Source organism: Quercus robur, chromosome 9, assembly GCF_932294415.1.
Source record: "Quercus robur chromosome 9, dhQueRobu3.1, whole genome shotgun sequence".
NCBI classification, from domain to species: domain Eukaryota; kingdom Viridiplantae; phylum Streptophyta; class Magnoliopsida; order Fagales; family Fagaceae; genus Quercus; species Quercus robur.
In genome coordinates, this window is record NC_065542.1 from 31894192 (window position 1) to 31918559 (window position 24368).

At 32.9% G+C, this 24368-nt stretch overlaps 1 protein-coding gene across 2 annotated transcripts; it reads right to left on the reverse strand.

Moving 5' to 3' along the window:
• Window positions 1-3189: 3189 nt before the first annotated feature.
• LOC126700599 (UDP-sugar pyrophosphorylase) lies at window positions 3190-18150 on the reverse strand. Of its 2 annotated transcripts, XM_050398814.1 has the most exons (18): window positions 17886-18150; window positions 17649-17764; window positions 17375-17479; window positions 15600-15716; window positions 14533-14673; window positions 13634-13733; window positions 11964-12091; window positions 11802-11873; window positions 11591-11655; window positions 10900-10960; window positions 10697-10814; window positions 10031-10155; window positions 8937-9013; window positions 8005-8110; window positions 7722-7781; window positions 5004-5084; window positions 4510-4749; window positions 3190-3686 (listed from the first exon to the last, which is right to left on the reverse strand). In XM_050398814.1, exons 2-18 carry the CDS (start codon window positions 17754-17756, stop codon window positions 3519-3521), a joined length of 1872 nt encoding a protein of 623 aa, XP_050254771.1. In that variant the 5' UTR covers window positions 17757-17764; window positions 17886-18150; the 3' UTR covers window positions 3190-3518. The 2 variants fall into 2 exon arrangements, with proteins under 2 accessions (XP_050254771.1, XP_050254770.1); XM_050398813.1 differs by lacking the exon at window positions 17886-18150 and having other exon boundaries at window positions 17649-17844.
• Window positions 18151-24368: the final 6218 nt, after the last annotated feature.

The following is a 24368-nucleotide window of genomic DNA, read 5'->3' on the forward strand; positions in this document are numbered from 1 at the left end:
CCCAATCATGGGTCCGTCAAGATTTGTTAGAGGGGAAATTTTTATTGGAAAGTTGTGGTGGTAGGTATATGATTTGATATTATCCTTCAACCTATGTTATGAGAAGAGCTATAGTTTTTGTGTAACTTGTAAGCTGGTGGTAGTTTCAAATTCAACCCATTTGCTGTTGTTGTAAAAAGTCTAGATCTTGAATTGTAGAGTATTAAGTAGAATAGTTTTTGCGACATAGATTTTTAACTGATTTTTTTTTTTTTTTTTTAATGTTTTAAGCGTTTGACAGTTAACAACACAATTATCAAATTAATATTTTTAGTTATTTTTTATGCTTTAGATAAACATTGACATTTTCATGTTCTATACGCATTTTTTTTTTAAAATTTATTCACTAATAAATTTTCAATGATTTGGATGATTAGATCTTAATGTCAATTATACATGTTGAAAAAAAAAAAAAAACATGTCAATCAAACTATGTTTTATTGATTTGTTTGAAAATATGGGGAAAAAATGAAAACATATATTCTCTCAAATAAAATAAAATCTGAAATTATTTAATTCATTGATATCTCAAATTAGTTATTATTATTTTGTACATCCTACAAAATTATGCTTTAAATAATATATGTTACTAAATTAGAATATAGTAAAAGAAATAATCTAACATATACAACCAAGAAGGGTCAAATATCCTCTTAAGGAATAGGATTAACTCATGTGATCATATCTTAGTTTACTCTAATTTTTTGTTTTTCATTGATTCCCACTTTAATTCCCAACACTTTAAGCCAATGAAAATTAGTCACCTACGTGTTTGTTTGGAAACAGCTTATGGAGTTTTTTGCTGAAAGTGTGCTAAAGTATATTTATATCTTGAAAAAATTTGAAAAATGAGAAAAAAAAAATGAAAATTTAAAAAGCTATACATAACAACTAAAAACTAAACTTATAAGCTGATGTTAAACACACTAATATAAATCTTTTACAAATATTTAAATGGTTATATGAAAATAAATTAGATTTTTGCAATAAATGACGTCTTTTATTAATTTAGAGAACAAAACTTAGGTACAGTACCTTATGTATTGCTCCTTAAGTTCTCTTTTTAAGATTCAGTCATGTAACTACTTAACTAAAAAAATACACTTTCATTTCATGTAAAAAAATCCACATGACAGAATTTTAAAAGGAAAACCTAAGGGATATCACCTAAGTATTGTACTTAAGTCTTACTTTAATTTAGAGTGCCACCTCAATTGTAATCCTGAAGTACATAATAATACTTACTCATCAACTAAAGATATCTCAATTCATAATAATACTTACTCATCAACTAAAGATATCTCAATTCATTAGTAAACGATGAAAAGTAATTATTTCTATCCCCCACGGCCTTGTTATTTTATAATGAGATTGATACTTTTAGTCAGCACCTTAATATTTGTCAATATTAGTTCCTGTCTATTTGATCCTTTGTCAGGTTCTTAAACCTCCAAAGCATGGGCAGTTCTTAATTTTGTTTTGTTTCTATATATGCTATTCTTTTATTTATTTCTTTTGGAAAATATCTTTAAGAAGAGTTTAAAATGAAAAAAAAAATAAACACATGACAAGTTGTGATTAGTGAAATATAAAGTGGAACACAAAATGTGGTACGGAGAATTTGTATTCCTTTAAGAAACAAGAGTTTCGGTTCATTCTAGTAAATAAAGTCAAACAAAGAAGGAAAAAGAAGAAGATCGAAGAAGAAGCAAATTGATAATGGTGGTCTGTAAGGGAATACAAATTGATAAATGTGGTACGGAGAATTTGTATTCCTTTAACAAAACAGGAGTTTCGGTTCATTCTAGTAAATAAAGTCAAACAAAGAAGGAAAAGAAGAAAAAAAGAAGAAGAAGAAGCAAATTGATAATGGTGGTCTGTAACTGCAGATTGCAGCCTTTCACTAGCATGAAGAGCCATTATCGCAGTGAAGATAAGAAGCCAGACACTTTAGTTGTGACTTGTGAGTCAAAACTTGGACACCGGAAAAAGTTAGCAATTAGCTAAGGTAATTGCAGCAGAATTTCCCCATAGCAAAAACCGAGAAGCTGCACTTGGCAAAAATTTCAAATATATATAGTCAGAAATTTGTGAAGCTTTTTGTGTATTTTGTTCAGGGGATTCGACCATGCAACAGATCATAGTTAGCATCCAAATTTTATACTTAAATTCCGGTTGTTTCAACGAAATACATTTTCTAAACATTTTTTTTAAAGAACTAACTTGTTTTCTTGTGTTCTATTGTAACTCATAACACTGAAAAATGAACTAGAAAACATTTTATATTATTTTACTCGCATAAAAAATCATTAATTTTTCTTGTAATTCCAGATAATTAGATGAAGAAAAATTTTCATTCAAAAAATCTCCTCCCCCACCTCCCCAAAAAAAAAAAAAAAATATATATATATATATATATATATATTTTGGGGCATCTGGGAATCTCAAATGAGAATACAAAGGAATATCACCATGACTTCCTAATCCTTAATTCCTTTCTTTTACTTTCCTTCCCCTCTCCATTCTCCTTGCAACAAATATATATCATCTATAAATGGTGGCATTATGGGGTATTTCATACCAATTTTGTTTCTATTTGAAAGCTGAAAAATGAAAACTTTGTTTTGGGAACTTCAAGGCATGCCTCCTGATGGAATTATACGAAAATGGGCAATAACTTTATGTATAGCAATTCCTTAGACTTAGATGTAATATATTTAGTTCATCAATTAAACTCAAACATATAATTGTATTGAAGTAATAAAAAAAGATAACATTTTCTTTTTTGGGTATTTTATTGGTTTGTGTAATCAGGTGTTTAACTTTAATTAAGGATCTAATGTACCCACTTAAGATATTTTAACTTAATTTTACCACAAGCACACTTGTACGTTATCCAAGAGAGCATCATCCTGCGAAACATCAGTAAGCTCCATTTATCACACAAATTGTGCAAGTACAATTTAGAGCAACAACTTAAATAAAGTAAATTTTATTTTCATTGTTGGAAATAAGTTATAACAGAAAAAAATAGTCATTGGAAATTTATGTTACTTCTTGAAAAATTTAACACAAATTTTTCCTTGCAAATGCAGAGAGAGAGAGAGAGAGAGAAGCTTGCAATCACAGTATTAATTAAATGCTAACGCGTTTACAAACTTGACTGAGCACTGCATTCACAATATTAATTATATACCAATGTGTTTACAGAACTCAGCACAAACATTTTTATTCATATATGAGGGACAATCAATTTTGTTTTTTATTACTCTGTCTTCAACAAGAAAAAAATAAAAAGCTATGTTAAAAAAATCCTACAAAATTTTTTGACAGAGAGCTCAGATTTCATTATTTGCCAAAAGAATTTTCACATCAAGCTTTAGCTATTAATTAAGTCATAACAGAAAGATTATCATAAAGGAAATTATTTTTGGCTAGAGGCAGGAATACATGATATGATAAAATTCTCTGGTTAACCTTCAGAGCTCCAAGCTGAAGTTTCCAGGCTCAGAGTAATTCTTTTCAAGCTGCTCTATTTTGTTGATTTTGAAACCCCTGATCCTTAGTTCCTCGGGCTCTGAAGCATCTTTATAATCAATATTTTCAAGCGTCCAACCTTTGTTCTGTACAGAACCTCGTACTTTTACCTGTTTAAAAAGGTCACATCATAAAAAAAAAAATTGCATAATCACAGGTTTAGGACGTAATCATTTCGAATACACCCGAAAAAAAAGATGGACACCATTAACAAAATAAAACAAATTTAAATAACCAACACAAGTTACACCAACAGTGGAAAATAAACTAAATGAACAGGTGGTAAACAGTAATGAAAAGGATATATGCAGATAGTTTCTGAGATGATGTTTTTGATTAAGGAAAAAAGGGTTAAAATGCAAAAAATATCCCCTTGGGTTTGAGTCAGTTGCAAAAACACCTCAGTTTTAATTCTTCAGTATAACTCCCTAAGGTTTCCATATCCAACAAATTGACCCCTAAGACTAACTTCCGTTAGTATTTATGGATCAAAAAATGACATGACTACATTAAGAAGATCCACCAACTAATTCACGTTATGATCACGTAATTTTTCCCTCCATTAGAGCTAATGGAAGTTGGTCCTAGGGATCAATTTGGCAGATAAGGAAAAATTGAAATCTCGGGGGATGTTTTTGCATTTAGGCCTAATATACGTGTGTGCGTGCGCGCGCGCACTAATTACAAATTTAGGAAAATAGCGCTAATTAGGCTATATTTGCTACACTCATGATAATAAAGAAACTTTTTGAAGGGTATAACTTGGAACATGTAAAACAAATGTATGTTCACAATGTAAAAAAAAGTAGCATGCAACCAGAAACCTGTCAAGGAAAGAAAAAATAAAGAGAACATCAAATTTTGCCACATGGGCAAGCTGCGTGTATTCGCAATTTTCTAATCCATCTTTGCTATCAGATTGTCTTGACTTACCTCTGCATCTTCAACAGCATCAATGACCAGAGCTCCATCCAAGGAGAGATCCTCAAGAAAGACATTATGGCCCTTAATGACCATGGTTGACCTCTGAGAAATGGTGCTACTTCCACAAACTTTTCTTTTGATTTCTGCAAACTTAAGACCCCATTTTGGCTTCCATGTAATACGAGGCCACACTTCTACCTCTTGCCCATTGAACACCTGTACTACAGGATCGGCAACTTGGACACCAGCCTGGTAAACAGACAAAAAGAACCCCATAATTCAAACAGAGAGAGAGAGAAGTTCAAAATCTACAAGCACTCTAGATTTGTGTAGAGTGTGTTGCACTATTTTTCAGGCAGTCCTGTTTACCAACAACTGAACTACTCACATTTCACATCTACTGGAGTTTACACACATAAAGTTAACACAGTGGTGCAATGGCAAGTGCCCTTAGTCAGCAGCATAATAAGTAACACTCAATAATAAATTATGATATTACTTACCTTTCTAAGAATAAGGCTGTTTGCACGATAGATGGCTGTTTCTCCAGAAGTTGCACTATGATATGGATTTCCTTTTGGTACCTTCAATTAAAATTTAAGCAGAAGATAAGAAATAAAATCAAAATGAACTTAACCCCAAGTTCACATTTAAACCTAGTTAAGAAAAGAAGATAAAGGATACAGAATTGCTAAACACTTAAACCATTCAAATAATAGTCTTGAGCAAAAAAAAAAAAAAAAAAAAAAAATGTAAACAAATACTTTCAATAACAAGTAACATGACTGGGTTATTCAGTTTCATTGTCAATGGTTTTCAGAGTTATGACCACAAATATACAAGCCCTAGAAGATAACTGAAAAGAGTACAATATCTTTCAAGGTCGTCTTCTCTGTTAATAGATCGGCTTGAGCTACCAGGAGGTTGCATGTTATACTGAAAACTTCAGGGGGAGATTCCATGATTTATGGAGAAATCACATGGTGGTTTTGTGTACTTTTTCACCTTTTTATATATAAGTAATGATTTTTTATTAAAAAATCTCAAAAAGAAGCGCTATTCTAATTCATGGGGTGTATACAAAGAAAGAGCAAAAAAGAAAACAATAACAAATTTGAAGAACAAATAAATTAAAATCTGAACAAATAATCATTTGAGAAGTCCATGAAACGAAAAGTGGAGAATTGGTGGAATTTTATGTCTACTCATCCAAAGTCTTGAGAAAAGCAAACTTGATGTGGCACCGGTGACTCTTCACTCAAAAGTACATATCCTCTCTCTCCAAAAACACCAGATTAGGCACAATGAAGCTACCATTCAAATTTCACCACTATTGAGTTTTGCCCAAATTCACCTTCCAAGAGGCCAACATAGCTGTAACTGAATTAGACATCATAAGAGTAGATCCCACAACTCCAAAGAGACAGAACAATATCAGTGATGATTTTTTTTATATAAGTAATTAAAAATTTATTGATATCAAAAAATGAGTCGCCCAAGTATATAAGGAGTATACAACTGGGGACCATACAATCATTCATGCAAATTACATACATCTATCAAATCAAGAACAAACATCCAATCCAACAAAGTTCTAAAGAAAAATAATTTGAGATCAGGCATAGTTTTCTCTGTATCTTTGAAATTCTACTTGTTCGCAATGTGGGGGCAGCCATCCACAAATGACCATTCCGATTACGAGCAATATCAGTGAAGATGATCCACGTACTCCACATTGGATTTACACATACAATACCAATCCACAATTATTACCACCCATTTTTCTCAAATTATCTGTCATTAGGATTTTCCCTAACACTGCAATCCAAGTGTAGAAAGTAACTTTAAGTGGAGCTCTAACCTCCAAATGCTCTCCTCCATGGAATGAGGCAACCCCCTCACCTCTAGATCTTAGTACCCTATAAAAGCTTTTAACTTGGAATCCATACTTAGTTGAAAAAAGCCACACCATTCTATCATCTCCCTCTTGGTCAACATTAACTACATACAACACAATTAAAATGTACTCCAACAATTCTACCTCCCAATCCTAAGCTTCTCTAATAAATCAAGATTCCAATGAAGTTTCCCATTAACCCCTTTCCATATTTCCTATTACAAGAGCATCTCTGCCTCTAGCAAGTCTATACAACTCGTCCTTGAACTTATTGTTACCAATCCAGTGGTCCTTCCAAAAATGAATTCTGGCACCATCACCTCTAGTTAAGAATGAGCAATTTGTTCTGTCCATTTCTTATGTTTTTCAATAGGAGCCTTGCACAACATCATAACTCCATTCATCCTAAACAATACCATATTTGTTGTCAACCCCTTTCCTCACATAAGGCCACAACCACTTTCCAACCAAGGCTTGATAAATAACAAAAGTCTTCTAATCCCCAAACCACCCATTTTGAATAGGAAGACACACATTATCATAATTTATCAAATGGAATTTGGGTTCATCTCCAATGCCACCCCAAAAAAGTGTTGGGTGGTAGAGTTCGAACCCAGTGCCCAAGCACCACAAGAGGTGCTGAACTAGGTTTCCCTCGAACCCCACAAAAACATTTTGAGAGCTGGAAATTGCCTTTTCCAACAAAATAAGCGTAGCTATACAGGGACTTAAAAAACATCTAACATCTTTGGAGGCACTTGGTAACATGATAGTAGATCACACTCAGTGGTTAATTTGGGAATATTAATTGAATTAATCATAACTACTGTATCAAGCAATCTATGTATAGGTACAAATATCTAATATGGATGATATAATTTTCAGGATGGTTCAAACAATTGTTTCAACAATGGAAGTGCAGACCTGACCACAAATTTGCATAAAATGAGGCAAAACTTCAGAATATCTTCTTTAACAAAACCATCACATTGTGTTTACCACTTGATAATTGAGGATCTCTTATATGGAGGAGCATATATTGACCATATAAACATACGTAAAATGTATATCAGTCATAGAAAAAAGGGGGTAGTCTGTCTTAAACTATGGCATGAATTTTAATTAGTTCCAACATCATAAAATCCCCATGCCATCAATCAAGGAAATGCACTGTATCACATTTTTATAAAATAAAAAAATTATTTAATAAACCATCAGATCAGAATATAACTTGTCTTAGTCAAAAAAGAAGTTTCATTCATTTTTTTTTTTTAGAAAACCCTCCAGAATAGCTAACAAACAAAATATTATACAATATTCTTACCTTAGCAGCATCCTCAGGGTTGTTCTTCACAGGTGCATAAGCAAGCCATGCATCCATCACCTAATCATCATAGAATAACTATTGCGTTAACAATGAGCACCACAATAGTGGCAATGTCTTTATAGCATGCGCCGTCACAAACAATGTGAAGTGCTATTATAAGAGAGCAAAATACCAAATCCATCTAAACATCTAAGCAATCAAATTTCGAAAAACGTGTCCGATTGTAAGTGATTTTAACTTGCTGAAAATCCACTTGTTCACTCAAGAAAGAATAAATTACCGTAAATCCAACTCTTGCTGATGGAGGCAAAGTTTTTGGATAGTCTTGCATCATACATTCTAGTCTTGTTGAGGATTTAAATGAAGATTTGCTAGCATCTTTGTATCTGCAGTAAGATACCATAGAATATAGGATTTGATGATAAACAAAAAGTAGAACTGGTATGTATTTGCAACATTACACACACACACACAGAGATTATAGGAGTCTGTTGACACCAAACAAGACCATTTTGGTATTTCATGTTCTCTCCATGCCCATCATGCTTGCTAAAAATCAAGTCAACCAGAGATCAATAGGTATCCTATCTATATACTGCTGCAAATTGAAGATTATTTATATAAATATGGAAGTTAATGGATAAAATAGCTATTGGAGATGTATTGATATGATATTTGGTATGCTTAAAGAAGATGATTTTTTAACAATTTCATTGGGTTCTTTAACAAATTCCCAAAATGAATAAATAGACATGCTGAATCTAACATAGATATGGCCTGCCAGGGAGTCCGAAATGAAAGCAGCTTCCTACATAGTGTTCCACTAAGCTATAACTGCTTTAATCCCTACACATTTCTGTGAGCAAAAAAGAAATCAAGAAAGAATGACATTTCTCCAATGCTAGAGGGTAAAACAAGAAACTAGAAAATTTATAATTTAATATATGTAAGATGTGACTAACCCAGTTAAACAATCAGTCAGATGAACTGTTGTCACTCTTTCTATTTCAGTACAATTTCTAAAGCCCGCATTGTTCTACTGGCAAGGTGTGATGTATTGGGGTTGGGAAATTTTCACAAATAAACCAAGTCATAAGATAAAAAAGCATTTATATTATTTTTAGAGATTGATAACTGAAAGCACTTAAACATAGTAGAAAAAACCAAGTAGATAAATTAGAAGTTCTAAGGTAGCAAGTACAGAAGACTTACTTTGGATTAACAAACTCCTTTATAGCACCTCCCGTTTTTGTGAGTTCATCAATGTAAGGACCAAGTTCCAAAATCAACTGGGAAAAAAAAGAGACAAACAAGTCAAGCCTAAGCATACAACAGTTCCTTTAAATAGATGTGCGGTATATCAAAATCTGAATCAAATACTGAAACCAAGATATATGATATTGTAATCTTATGCTAATTCAATGATACCTTGGGTAATATTTATTAGAATAATGGTTAAATGATTAGATTCATGATTTGCTAATAGAGGATGTAGTCTTGAGTTCAAATCGTGTCTCCAATCTACCTTCCATTAAAAAGTTAAAAAGCTTACGTGTTAGGTCTCACTTACAAAAGAGAGTCTAGGCCCATGCGTGAGGGAAGGTGTTAGAACAATGCTTAAATGATTAAATTTATCATTTTCTAATGGCTTAAGCTTTTAGTACAATAGTAATTTATCAATTTTCATTTAAAAAGAAAGAATTGATGTTGTCAGGATTGGTAAATTTATCAAAAAATCCAAGTAAAATTATATTTAACCTCCTTTTTTTATAAATTTTTTTTTATCATTGTGTTGTGATGACATTATTCCATGGCTACATAGATCCCAGCATGCGTGTTAATGAAATTGTAAATGTATTTAAACATCCATGAGAGAGAGAGAGATGGGAAGAAGGGAATACATGAGACACTACTCTCTACCAATTTCCACTCTAGTTCTCAGCTTTTACACTTTGGTAACCAAATTTATGAAATTCCACACTAGTTCTCAATTTTTATGCTCAGGTAACCAAATTTATTAATATGATACATTGTATTAGTTATATACAGAAGTTTTTATTGGATATATCCACCCCCATTCAGTTGCCTGCTAATACGGTGGGGGAAATTCTGAAAACTTATCATGAGATTTTCATTAGCAGCTGAAAATATCAGTGAATTTTCCAGTATACTCAGCAGAACTCATATTAAAGTTGAAAATGCCAAATCCAATAAATTAAAGCAAAAAAAAAAAAAATTAAGAAGATTATAAGGGACAAACATCCCTTTTAATGGGGGAAGATTATGAATCTGTTGAAGAAGATTACTTGATTTATATTTCCTGGGAAAGGGGAATAGCCAGTCTCACAATTAACATCTCCATCCGGATTTCCAGTTGCTCTAAGCAGAGGGTCGAGCTGATTGTATTCCACATTGATCACCATCGTCCTCCCTGGAACAATTTTATAGATCAATGATTAAAGACTAGAATAGGAACAGTATTGTCTACATGGATGCCACAATAAATGTAAGTTTCACAAGTATATACAATGTTTTATACAAAGAATTAAGCACGGTAACAAAGTTGTAGAACTGGTAAGAATCTAGACCGATATGGCAATTTTTATCTTCCCCAGCAACACAAGGAAGAAGGCATTGAACAAATGAATTACAAGTTTCAAGGATTTTCAACATCTCTTCAGTGACATATTCTCTATTACCTATCCTTCTCTCACTGCCCCCCCCCCCCCCCCTCCTCCTTTTCATCGAGTGTCAGGACACAACAATTGTCTTATTGATAATGCGAACATATATATAAGACATGACTTTTGAGTCTTCATTCATGTTATTGAATGATGGGTCAGTAACTACAGGTTTGTCACTACAGTCTAAGATCCATGCAAATAACATCCAGGCAAAGACAGTAATGATGCAAGTTGACAGTAATGAACCAAAAACAAGGGAAACATGCGTTCAATAAAATAGCAAAATACCATCAGCATGAGTAAGTTTGGTAATTCCTCCAATAGCTTCTTTTGCTTTGCGTGGAACAGCAAGAGAGTTAACATGGTATTGTCTGGTAGCACTTACACCCAGAGCAGCTGGAATTGCCTACACAAACAAGTAAACAATGATCAGCGCTTTGGTCTTAATAAGACATATTTGGATTAAAGAACGAAATATTGAAACAACCAACCTTGAAGAGAAGTCCATTTGTATCTTGGAAGAACAGAACCCATCTCAATCCAGCATCATGCCTGAAATAATCATGAACCACTATTACGATCATGATAGTGCATATTACAAAGCCAAATTTGAAATCAAAACACATTACAGGACACTTTCACTGTATACAGTACTAAAATTCTGAAGGTAACCTTAGGCTATTAAACTTCCAATAGATAAAAGGATTGTAAACCTATCAATTTACACTTCAGATAGGCGCACAAATATAATGTTAACAGGAGATAACTGTGAGGCATAAATCATTATTATTGTTTACCAAATAAATATGTAGCTATTACCTATAGTTTACTGTTACGTAGTGGCTTTCAATCTGCTAGAAGTTCAAATATTTTTAAGTGTTCCAACCAGTATTAGATGCATGTGAGAGCACACTCACATGAGATCAATTAATTAAGGGCCCATAGTTGTAATCAAACAAGTAGATCAAGATGAGCATTGACAATCATACAGTGAGTTTTTTTTTATTTTATAAATCAGCTATTGGGGGTGAGGGGACTTGAACCCTGGACATCTCCATTGGAAATATCAAGAGGTGCTAGTTGAGCTACAAAGCTCTTGGTAACAATTATACAGTGAGCATAAGGATGAACTCATATGGACAATAACAAATTCCAGAAATTAGGTGTGCTTTTGAGAATTACCAAACTTTCAGAATGCCACTAGAAAAGAGAAGTGCGTGCACATCACCATGGCCATGAGGTTTTGTCTATCACAAACAGAAAAAGGTTTAAGTAGACACATATACCATGAGGTTCCAAGGTTAGAGCAATTACAGAGACCTTAAAATTTATTAAAAAATTCTAATCTGATGTCAATGACTAAATTATGAAGTACACTAAATTCGATGGCTACCTGAATTCTATATTTGTTACGGAGGTCAACTGCAAGCCTGGCATCATTATCATCCAAGCATGCAACTTTTTCCTGTAATAAATAGAAACTTAGCATTTCAATGAGGCCATTTTACAACTACAATAAGCTTTCTCCATAACACTTCAACGACCCATCACATACCTGCTTTAAAAGTTTCACTTGCGTAGGTTCCATTCCGAAATAAGAATTTGATTCTAACAGCTCTATGGTACGTGCATGTGTGTCATCGGATGTCATTATAACAAAAGGAATCTTTGTTTGGCAATCATCTACAAACAAAAAGCAACAACATTACTTCAAACACAAAAGAAAAAGATAGGAAGTAGGTTAATGCAATAATCACCCTCATCTACTAGTCTTCATTAACCAAGTGATGCCCAATTACTTAAGACATTTAGATAGATGAATAGAAGTACCAAGAAAGATGAAATACGGAATAGAGATATCTGTTCAGAGGTGGAGATGGCACCTATTAAGGAAAAGGTGAGGGTGAGTCGCCCAAGGTGGTCTGCCAAGTGCTAAGGAGATCAATAGGTGCACTAATGAAAAACAGTGATCTAATTTAAGTTCCATGAAAGGGATGAGAAAGACAACTAAGACCAGATTAGAAGTCATGAAGAATGTGGAAATAAATAAAAAGATGACAAGATGATGGCTTCAAATAGGGTAGAGTGGCGGAAAAACATATATACAGCTGACTGCAATTTGTTGATAAAGGATTCAGACAACCCACCCTAGTTAGTTGATAAAGGATTCGTGCAAACCCAACCCAACATTTTGGGACTAAGCTTATGTGAGTTGAGTGAAGTATCTAATAATGAGGTTGCAGTTGCTACCTTTGCACATAAGAGGAAGGTCTCAACAAGGTAAAAGGTATAATTATGACCTTTGTCTTGTTGAACTGCCTAATTAGAGAGATGCTAAGGAACTTATGGAGGGGGAAACTTAACGCATAATAATTGTGGGAAAATATGGGTCCTTAAGCAGGCCAGAACACATAGATATAACCCAGGGTTGTGGTATATGGAAGAGCATCATGCAGGCCTTTAGTTGGTTTCTTTGGGTATAAGATGTTTGATAGGTTCAATTGACTTAAAAATGAGTTTTGGGCAGGACAACTGGAGTAGTGAGGATTTTTTTTTTTATTATCATTTTTCTTCAATATTTTCTATTTATTTATTTTAAAAAATGGATTTAGTTAAAAAATAAGTAGCAATTCTTGCAATGTCCTGTCTTACTGATGCATCATCTCTATGAGTGCTTGATTATGTGGAGAGCACATTCATTGGGAAGGAGTAGCCAGTTGAGCTAGAGTTCATACTCATTGGCCTCAAATTTTCAAGTACTAATTGACTGTTCATTTGTATCTTCCATTTGAACTTGTTTTTCAAAGTTCCAAGTTATTTGGTCTCACATGGCGCAACACAGTCTTTGAAGTCAACAGGATCTCTAAAAAAGAAGAAGAAAACTCTGGGAGAGAGGAAAATATTTATAATGACAGAAGCTGTCTAAGGAGATGGTACTACATCCTGTTCTGTTCCTACTGGCATCTTAAAATCTTATCTGATATGGTTTTAGAGGACTCCAACATATGACATCAGAGATAATTGGTCCTCTTTCCAGCATTCACATAGTATCTAAATTTTCTGTTTATCTTTTTGCTGTGAAGGTTTTGCACCAATGATTGATAATAAATGGTGAAAGGCAATTTCGGAAACTGAAAAAAAAAAAAAAAAAAAAAAAATACCAAGATAGAATTCTAACCCCAGTCTCTATATATGACATGACATAACCATTGGATGGTAACAAACCTTGCGTGAGTCTGCAGCTAGCATCTTGAAGAGCCAGAATAGACTCAATGTAATTCTGTAAGAAAAGCGTTCCTGTAGTGGTCTCTGCTGGAAGAGCCACCTGCAAGTGGTAAAGACAATCAGCTAAGGATATTGGAACCATTTTTAATCAAAATATGGGTAAATAAGTGAACAGCCTACTAGTACAAGTGCCCCGTCATATTAACTACTACTAATCTAATAATGGGATCAATTACACATAAACAGACCCATATGAGCAATGAAATTTGAACATAAATAATTAAAATGACCATATGCCAGACATAAATTACTTCCAGGGGATATTGGGTCAAGAAACATGTGCATAACAATGAGGATAAAACAAGAAATGCAATAGTAAGAAGTTTTAAATTGCTTAAAATTGGGGGCAAAATGGGAGAAAATCAAGCAACAAAATATGACCTAGAGAATTCATACCAAGGGACGATCTACTAGAAGATTCAATTCAATTTAAACTTCAAAGAAACCAAAAGAAAAGGAAAAAAAAAAGGGGTATAAAAGGACAATTCAGGGCTAGAAGAAGACGAAATTGATGGTTAAGTGTTAAGCCAACAAGGAAAAAATAGATGTAGCTGACCCCAATGGTATAAAATTATGCTGGTTGTCCAGATTGATGAAATTAAAAACATTACAATCCACCAAAGAACTAAATATAGCCAAGGATTAGTTACCTTTATTCCATTTTATTTTATAAGTAATAAAAAAATTTAGAAGTCAAAAGAATTAATTTTTGCGTGAATAACAGAAAATTTTATTAAAATGAAATGACGCAAATCCAAGTCAACAGAAGGAATACAAGAGAAACACAAGGAAAAAAAAAAGATCTAAAAGAAGTACCATAACAATTATATTGCAGTTACCTTTATTCCATTGTATCCCAGACGTTCCCCAAGCCCTCCTGCAACAAGAACAAATGCGGCTTTTCGGGCTTCCTTGACACCCATGTCCTCAAAATTGATAAAGTTGTTGTCACCATAAGTCAGAACTTCACCTTTTGGAACCTACAAAATTATTTACTCATACATCAGACTAGTTTTATTAATCTGTTAAACAGTAGAGAATTGTGGGCTCAGTACTTCTTACCGAATATCTGAACCATATTGTATAGATGAAGTACAAGGGGTCAAGATTGAGGATGTATGTATTGCCCAAACAAAAAGAACTCATTCATACAAATAGGATTACTGTAGATGCTCCAAGTATTTACACATTTTCATTGTTTAGCTGACTAAACTAAGTCCAAAATAATAATAATTATAAAGCTTATGTATCACTTTGTTTTTGACGAATCAAAAAAATTCAAAAGAAATTAATAGGTCTCCTCCAGAAGACACCATCTGCCCTAATGGAAAAGTAATATAAACATAATTCTTTTTTTTTTAGAATCAATATAGCCATAATTCTAAACAGTAAAAAAACTGACATTACCCTATGTTTGGATGGAGGGAGAGGAGAGAGAAGGTGGCTGGAATATTTCTGGTCCAAACAAACCCTTAGACAAGTACTCCATGGAACCAAGTTGTTATGTTCTAAACCTACTAGATGACATAGTATACCGCACATGTCACATAGAAGGAACATGAACTTCCTAAATCCCCATGCACACCTGTAGCACCTGTGCTTTGGACTATTTGCCTTCAGACTTGAGGTCTTTAAGAAGCACACTGGATGCTTCTGAGTGAACAGAAAATGCTCAGGTGGCAGGGTGTACAGATTTATGCATACCAAATGATTAATATTCCAATTAGATGAGAGCACTAAAGTGGAATTTGATATTATAGAATTTCCATTTATTATAAAGTCAAACTTGCATCTGTTTGCACGTCTCTGTGCAAATAGTATGCTGCATTTATGCTAGGTTTTTGTGCCAGTTTAGATTGAAGGTCTCATTCATGAATTTATAAGCATGAGATCTGTATTTACTTACGGAAGGTGTGAAGCCATCAAAAGGGTTCTTTCCTGCTTTTGAATCTGCCAAGAGTTCTCTGGCAGTTTTAATATAAGATGCCAAACCCCCAGGATAGCTTGAATCAAGCCGAGCCACCTGAAATAAAATTGCAATTAGAAGAAGAAATGGAAAGACAAATAGCTAATTTAGAATCAATCAAGCACATGAAGACCCATTGTTAAGATCCAGTTTATTTATTTTTTATAAGTATATAATCATTTTATTGAAAAAGACTACTTCATGTACATTGAAGTAAAGTAGTAAACACAAAGGAGGCAAAAGAATTACAAAGGTTATGCACAAAAAGACAATGATTTTAAAAGCTCAATCATGGAGGTTTTTATTTTTTTAATAAAACCAAAAACTCAGCCATGGAGTTACTATTAGTAAATCCCCATGCCCGAGACCAGTCAAACAATGACCATTGTTAAGGGCCAGTACAGAAACCAAAAACAGAACTTAAATGGAAAAAGGAGCAGGATGAAAACACAAGCTCTTTTTAAGGAGGAAAAAGAAGGTCCTCACTCACTTAACTCATCCACAAGGCATTGGTGTTACTAAATCAAATTTCATTTTTCATTTCATTGAGAAATATATACAAGCACCCGAAATTATATATATATATATATATTAACAAAAGAAATTTTTTTGAATTATCTGTGGGACATTTTAATGAGCAATAAGAACATTCTGGCATGTTTAATCTCAATCTGTAAATCAGTAACAAAAAATTGTCTCCTTAATTAGTGGCTTCTCAAGTTTAATTCAAACCAACTCACTTATGCCATTTCAACTAATGTAACTTATGTCCAATAATCGATAAATCATAATTTAAAAAAAAAATGGAGTACCTTAGGCCTAATAAAAATATAGGAATTTGTGCCCCCAAAAAAAAAGTATGTGCTCAATGTCATTAAGAGAGATCTGCCAACCACATTATTTAACATACCATCTGCATAGATTTTCACTGCACACTAACTCTTCTAAGTTCTGAACCCCAGTCACATCCAAGAACAACATTTTTTTTTTTTTTTTTCATTTTATTGTGCAACTCGACCCAATTCTGTTTCTTCAAAGCCAGATTAGTTTGAAAATCAAATCCCATATGATCTTTCTCTTATGCGGAACTAGAATTTTAAGAATTGGGGGGGGGGGGGGGGGGGCAAAAATAATATAAAAATTGAACCGATTTAAAAGTGTCATACAAGAAATATGAAGAGTTTTTTTTTTTTGGGGGGGGGGGGGGGGGGCATCATATATCTTTCAAAAATGTTAGGTAAATTTAGGTGTAAAAATCTATTATTTGAGAATTTTGTGAGGGCTATGGCCCCCCAACCTTCTATATGGTTCTGCCCCTTATTTAACATCGTTTTACATGAACTCGTGTATACATTTTTTCTTTTGATAATTCGATGATTATAATCGTGGAGAGAAGGGATTTGAACCCCAAACGTCTCTGTTGGAAACACCAGAAGGTGCTAGTTGAGCTCTTGCCGTGTATACATTTAAAATTTGCTTCAAATCCATTACAATATAAAAGAAACCAAAACCCCATATTATGAGCCAGGAACTCCTCCAATCTCACTCTACAAATTCATTCTCAATCCTAAAACAATTCACAGATTTCTATATATAGATCCACCAACCAAAAAACAAAAACAAAAAAATCCATGTGAAAATCTAAATCTTCAGATAATTCTAAATTCCCAAACCATAATAAGCAACAAAAAAAAAAAAGAAAAAAAAAAGGATACCTGATCAAAGAAAGCTTTTTTTTCATCATCTTCAACACCAGGCTCAGCCCAATGCTCAAACAAATGGGTCTGCCCTGTCTCTAGCAACAACTTCGCCAGCTCAATCTGCCACACCACCACCATCCCAAAAATTCGATAAACAAATCAAATAAAACACTCCCATCAAAATTGTACTCCATTATACATATAAAGGTGGAAACTTTGTTGCAAAATTTACATGTTTTTACACAAACACACAAATATATATATAGAGAGAGAGGAGTGAAAAGGGGACCTGTTGAGGGGAGAGAAGGTGAACGTTGCGCTGCAGATTAGGAGCAGAGGAGGCAAAATCGGCATTGATATCGAGTTTTGAAAGGCTTTCTGTGGCTGTTGAAGCCATTGCTGAGACTGAGAAAATTTGGAATTCTCAGAGAGAAGAGAAAATTGCAATGAACTTAATAAGCTACGTAAAAAAAATAATGAGACAGACACAGCTTTGTTTTTTTAAGGGCAAAACTTAAATACTTACCTTTTAATTTTTTTTTGACACCTGTCTAGACGTTAACACCGTCTCTTTTCTGTTTTTTAGCTTCGTATTTCTCAGACGCACAATCTGGTTCGTATTTTCTCATGCACAATCTCACAAGATCTCGTTGGCTTCTGTAAATCGACAAACCTTCAAACCCTGAAAATTTTCAAGCAAAGAAGGATAAAGGGGCGATTTTCTTCATTAAACCCTTTATTTACGTTTGAACTCATCCTATGTGTTTGGCAACAAAAAGAAAAAGACTAATACTATGTACTATAAAACTATGTGTTTTGCCCTCTTTAGAATTCTAGGTTCTGAAAAGGACGACGATGAACTAGAAAAAGAAAAAAAACAGAGACGGGTGTTAACGTCTGTTACTTGACTTATTTAATTTGACAGGTGTCAACCATATTTAAGTTTTGCCCGTTTTCTAATCATGTGGATCTGAGAATATTTAAATAAAAAAAAAATAAAACATTTTGGTCACTGAATGCCAATGGTCGAAGTAGAACCAGAGAATAATGCTAATGTGGCTGACATGGCTGTTAGTTAACTGGGTCCACCTCTCATTTTTCCTAGATTCTCTCTTTTTTATTTTTTTTTTGGGGATTTTACTAATTTTACTGTGGTAAAAATATGTCAAAATAAAATTTTAACAGAAATAAAACTTCTAAAAAGAAAACCTTTATTTTTTTGAAGGAATTCCTTTTTTTTTTTTTTTTTTAGAATCAATACGATGAAATGTTATTAGAAAACTATAGATCTGAAAGTACAAAAGGAATCACATCCGGTGAAACATGTTCCATCCAAACTAACAATGGAAATGCAAATCTTGCTCTCTTTGCTAAGGCATGAGCCACACAATTACCCTGTCTCCTAATATGAGAGATTTTTGAAGGAATTCTAAAAAGGCAACCTATTGTAGCACTTTAAGGCTAAATATGGAATAGGCCTTTATTGTTAGTTGAGTAATGCTACAGACACAAACTATTCTACAAACATTTTACAAACTGCTTATGTGGCATACTCCAACTCAGCTTTTTAAAAACTAAAATACCACGTCAGAAATTAACAAAGTAAAGCCCATTATCTATAGAAATACATAATTGTCTACCCTATGTGAAAATAAAGCATGATTATTAATGATAAATAAAAAAAAATTTGAGAATTATTGATATTACAAATTATTAATAGTAAGTAAAAAAGTATGATTTAAAAAATAGACAAGATTAACCGGTTTAATGAGAGCAGAATCTTAATTCAATTCGGTAAAAATTGGTCGAAACCAATATTTGGACCTGATTTTTTTGGCTGTTTTAATTTATAAAATTATATATAAAAAAATAACGCCAATGGTATGTCCAAATTAAAATAATAAAAACTGGTAAACTCAATGAAAAATGTCTTAAAATTTATTTTTATTTTTAGTGAATGTTGTAGGTAGGTACTACACCACTAAGTAGCATTATTGAGCGCAAATAATTCACAGACCAGCCACGTCAGCAGTAAGTGGGCCCCACAAAATTCCATCAGACGGTCCAGAAACAACCTCCCTCCTAAATCCTAATCAGAAAAAAACACCAAACCAACAACCGTCACCCATTGGAAAGACTAAAAAAGTGATACGGTGTAATCGCCTAATATTTGCTCCCACTACTACTTCTTCTTACAAAGAAAAAAAAGAAAAAAGAAAAGAGTTCAAAAATAGAGAGAGAAACTAAGAAACAAGACAAAAAACTGTGTCTCTCATTCTTTCTCATCGTTATCTCTCTCTGTACATATATGCAGTCTCGATAACCTCTGCAAAATTCTTCAATGGTCTATAGATAATGGGCTTTACTTTGTTAATTTCTGACGTGGTATTTTAGTTTTTAAAAAGTTGAGTTGGAGTATGCCACATAAGCAGTTTGTAAAATGTTTGTAGAATAGTTTGTGTCTGTAGCATTACTCTTGTTAGTTTGTTACAACGTTTAAACAGAAATAAAACTGAAGAATAATTTGCTAAAAATATATCACTAACTTCCAAAACTATTGATGTTTCAAAATCCTAAATTTTATCCTCTTTTATCTCTTTCCTTTTTAATACTGAAATATATGTTCTCTTTTACTTTTTCTCTAACTTCCAAAATGAAATGGCCGCAACTACTTAAAAAATATATTTTCAAAATTTTTCTAAACCGTTATAATAAATTTTAAAAGTTTGACACATTTTTTTTTCCTTAAAATTAGCATATAGTCATATACTATTTTTATTTATATAGAAAAATGATATGTCTACAATATTTTTATAACAAATCTTAAGTGGCATATTGGTACTAGTTGTTATTATTGGGGCAAAAAAGTAATCTTGGTGTTAGGTTTAAATTTGAACCACTAACAACTAACCACCTATGATTTGTTGTGAAAATATTGTAAAAATGTTGTGGACGTAACACTTCTCATTTATATATACCTTATACACATTTGACATATCTTTTTCCTAAATATTAGTGCGCACACCAATTTAAATATATCCATACAACTTTTCATACTTAAACTTTGTAAAGGTGTTTTTTAATAATTTAGAGACAAAATATGGATGAAAAATAACTTTTTTCACTAGTTTATAGATGAAAAATAAACTTTTAATAAATTTAAGGACAGAAATTATAACATTTTCGATGTTTAAGGATGAAAAATGAAATTTTTAATAGTTCAAGAATGAAAAACAAATTTTTGGTAAAATTTAAGAACAAAAATAGTATTTTACCCTTTATTATATTTTATTTTATAAGTTGATTTGATTTGAAAATGTACATTTCTCTTCTACATTGACAATTTTAATTTCAAATGTAGAAGATAAATCATTACCACCGATGTGATTGTGTTTATGTTTAGGCATATATTGATTTTGTTTGGTGTATTCATTTATTTTCTTTTCAAAAACTCTGTCTATGTACCTTTACAATTTGGGTGGAACCATGAAAGAAGACTGTTATTTTTTTAGCAATCAATGGTTAATGAGGATTTTGAGTTGAGTTAAAAGAAATATATATATATATATATATATGTGTGTGTGTATAAATAAATAATTGTGACATTAAACCTATAAAAAAAAAAAAAAAAAAAGTCTCATCGTGAGAAACATGTAGTGTGTGATGTTGCCAGTTTCAAACTAAATGCTTTAAGCTGGAACTACAGTGAGACAATTGAGTGAGCAACCAGTCTCCACAATGATGTCTTGTATATCTATTAATGTCTGAAGGTTAAAGCTTGACAAACAGTTGAGTGTGATAGAAGAGTCAGAGTATTGTAGACTATAATCTTAATCCACAATTTCTACGATTGTAAACTCTTAACTAATAATAATTTCTACGATTGTAAACTCTTAAAGAATTATAAAACTAATGCCAAGTGTCTTGCAGTGAGTGACATTATTTACTCTCTTTCATAAGGAGAATCAAAGTTCATATCCACTTTCTCCATTATTATAACTGTGGAACTATCAAAAACAAATTGTAAATTTAATCATGTTTATAGACAGGTCTTGAATCATTATAATTGTAAACAGCAAGGAGCTAAATATATTTAGGTTTCACCTTTACATTGCAATTTCAAATAAAAATGGGCTATCATTCTAACTCTCAAGTAATGTAGAGTTGCTTATATTAATAAAAATAAATAAATAAAAACAGTTCATTTAATTTGTTCAAACACATTGAAAAATATTTCAAACTTATAGCTATAATACCATTATTATTACTGGTATGTATTAATTAATTATAGCCTAGACAGATTAATTTTCCCATTTTTTGGAGAGAGTTTCAACTTATGGCGTCTGCTTTGATAATAACTCTTTATTATCAGACTAAGACACTAATCAGTTTTTGGTGTAGGCAGAAATTAAATCCCAGATCTCTATACAACTATAAGAGACTTTACCAATTGAACTAATTAGAACCCACATTAATTTTCCCATTTTGATTGTAGATAAAGTTATTCATTTTGGTAAGCTGTATGTTTGCATAGGTGGTGGAATTAGTGTGTGTTTTGGTAATTGACTCATTATCCACTCTACACATTTTCTTTAAACCTACTCCACGTAAATGTCACGCTGTATTTTATTTATTTATTTTCTGTTGTCGTGATTGTTCGTCCAGAGGATTAGACGGATTAATTAAGCATATGCTTAGCCACGTACTAGCATTTTCTCGCTTTAGAATCTTTTTCTTCTCAAAAAAAAAAAAAAAAAAATTCTTATTCTTTTTCCTTTTTCACTTATGAATTTAAGTTTTACCCACCAGATATTCTTGCTTTTTAGCTTTAATTGAGTACGGTACCAGTCCCAGCTGCCGATCACACCCTTGCAATAATAATATATTACCCAAATATATATATATATATATATATATTTTGTTGAAGCATTTTAATATTAATTAATTAAAATGAATAAATACTAGTCGTTAACTCATACAATGTACGGAATAGTTAAATAATAAAATAATTAATCAACCTCACGGTAAAAGAAAAGGCTAAAGAAATCGATAAGAGGTTGATTTGCCCATCAAGAAAAAATCTAAAAGAAGGAAAAAAGAAAAAGAAAAAGAAAAAGAAAAAGAAAAAAAGGGAATACTATCGGTAAAGAATTGCAACTATTGTATGTTTACCTGGCTTGGCTCAAAGCCAGAATCCAAATTTAATTTTGCGACAATAAAAGCATACAAATTCATATTAATTGTAAATCAGTTTCACTACACGTGTGCCAAGAATTTCAATAAACATTATTGCCACGTATATCTTTGTTCTAGACATTTAATTTACACATAAGCCACTGGCAACTGCAATTAGACAATCTTGACCCCAAGCATTCTCTTAAAATCTCATTTATTTCCTTTAAGCCGTCAAAAGTGATTTCAAGCAAATATTACATTTACACAAAATCTAAGCAACCTTACTCACCTTACATCTTTTTTTGAGAAGTTAACAGTTTAAACACACACACACAGGGGAATTGGGAATGAACCTTTAATATCACACAACTCACAACCAACAAAAGCCGGTAACTCTTGAAGGTTGTGTGAAGGCTTTAAAGGGGAAGACAGACTCAACTCTAACCGATGTGGGATTTACCCACGTTTTTTCTTTTTTTGAGAAGTTAACAGTTTAAACACACACACACAGGGGAATTGGGAATGAACCTTTAATATCACACAACTCACAACCAACAAAAGCCGGTAACTCTTGAAGGTTGTGTGAAGGCTTTAAAGGGGAAGACAGACTCAACTCTAACCGATGTGGGATTTACCCACGTTTTTTCTTTTTTTGAGAAGTTAACAGTTTAAACACACACACACAGGGGAATTGGGAATGAACCTTTAATATCACACAACTCACAACCAACAAAAGCCGGTAACTCTTGAAGGTTGTGTGAAGGCTTTAAAGGGGAAGACAGACTCAACTCTAACCGATGTGGGATTTACCCACGTTTTTTCTTTTTTTGAGAAGTTAACAGTTTAAACACACACACACAGGGGAATTGGGAATGAACCTTTAATATCACACAACTCACAACCAACAAAAGCCGGTAACTCTTGAAGGTTGTGTGAAGGCTTTAAAGGGGAAGACAGACTCAACTCTAACCGATGTGGGATTTACCCACGTTTTTTCTTTTTTTGAGAAGTTAACAGTTTAAACACACACACACAGGGGAATTGGGAATGAACCTTTAATATCACACAACTCACAACCAATAAAATCTTATAATTTCATCAATGGAGCCAATAATGCTCCCCTATGACAGAAACAAAGAGACATTAACATAGCATCACTTACTATTGATGATCCTATCTATAAGACAAAAGAGCAAGAAAATCACCAAACTTGGCCTCCAGGGCGATAACACCACTGTGCCCACGGAACTCATGTAATGGTTTCTCCAAAATCCGGAATACTTTAGGGGGAAAAATTATGCATATTGTGTCTGATGATTTCCTCGAGCTGCTCACTTTACACATTTTCTCTTTATCAGCAAAGAGAGGTTTCGATTCAAAGAGATGATTCACTGTGAAATATAAGCAAGATGGGTTTATTTCTGGAATGTCAAGTTCATTAGATCTCTCATCCTCCACCACCTGCCATAATTGCACAATCCCATCTTCGCTAGCACTTGCAAGATACTGCCCATCAAGATTAAATTTCATTGCCAAAATTGGACCATCATGTGCTTGGATATATTGCCCCATATAAAGATTATGAAAGCTGATAAGGATAAAAGAGATTGATCACAAAAGATAAGCCGACAGTTTATTAGTGACGGGATCTACTGAGCCGTCAGCCCCTATTTAATGACTGACGACGGGCGAAAGTTGTAGGGAGAGGCACCAAAGGCACCCATAGGCTGATGGGATCATAAAGTTGAAGGGTGATCCTGAAGCTGACGGGAGGAAGACTGAAGGCATAATGTAAGTTGACGGTGCTAGTCAAAGAATGCTTGCTAACCACGTT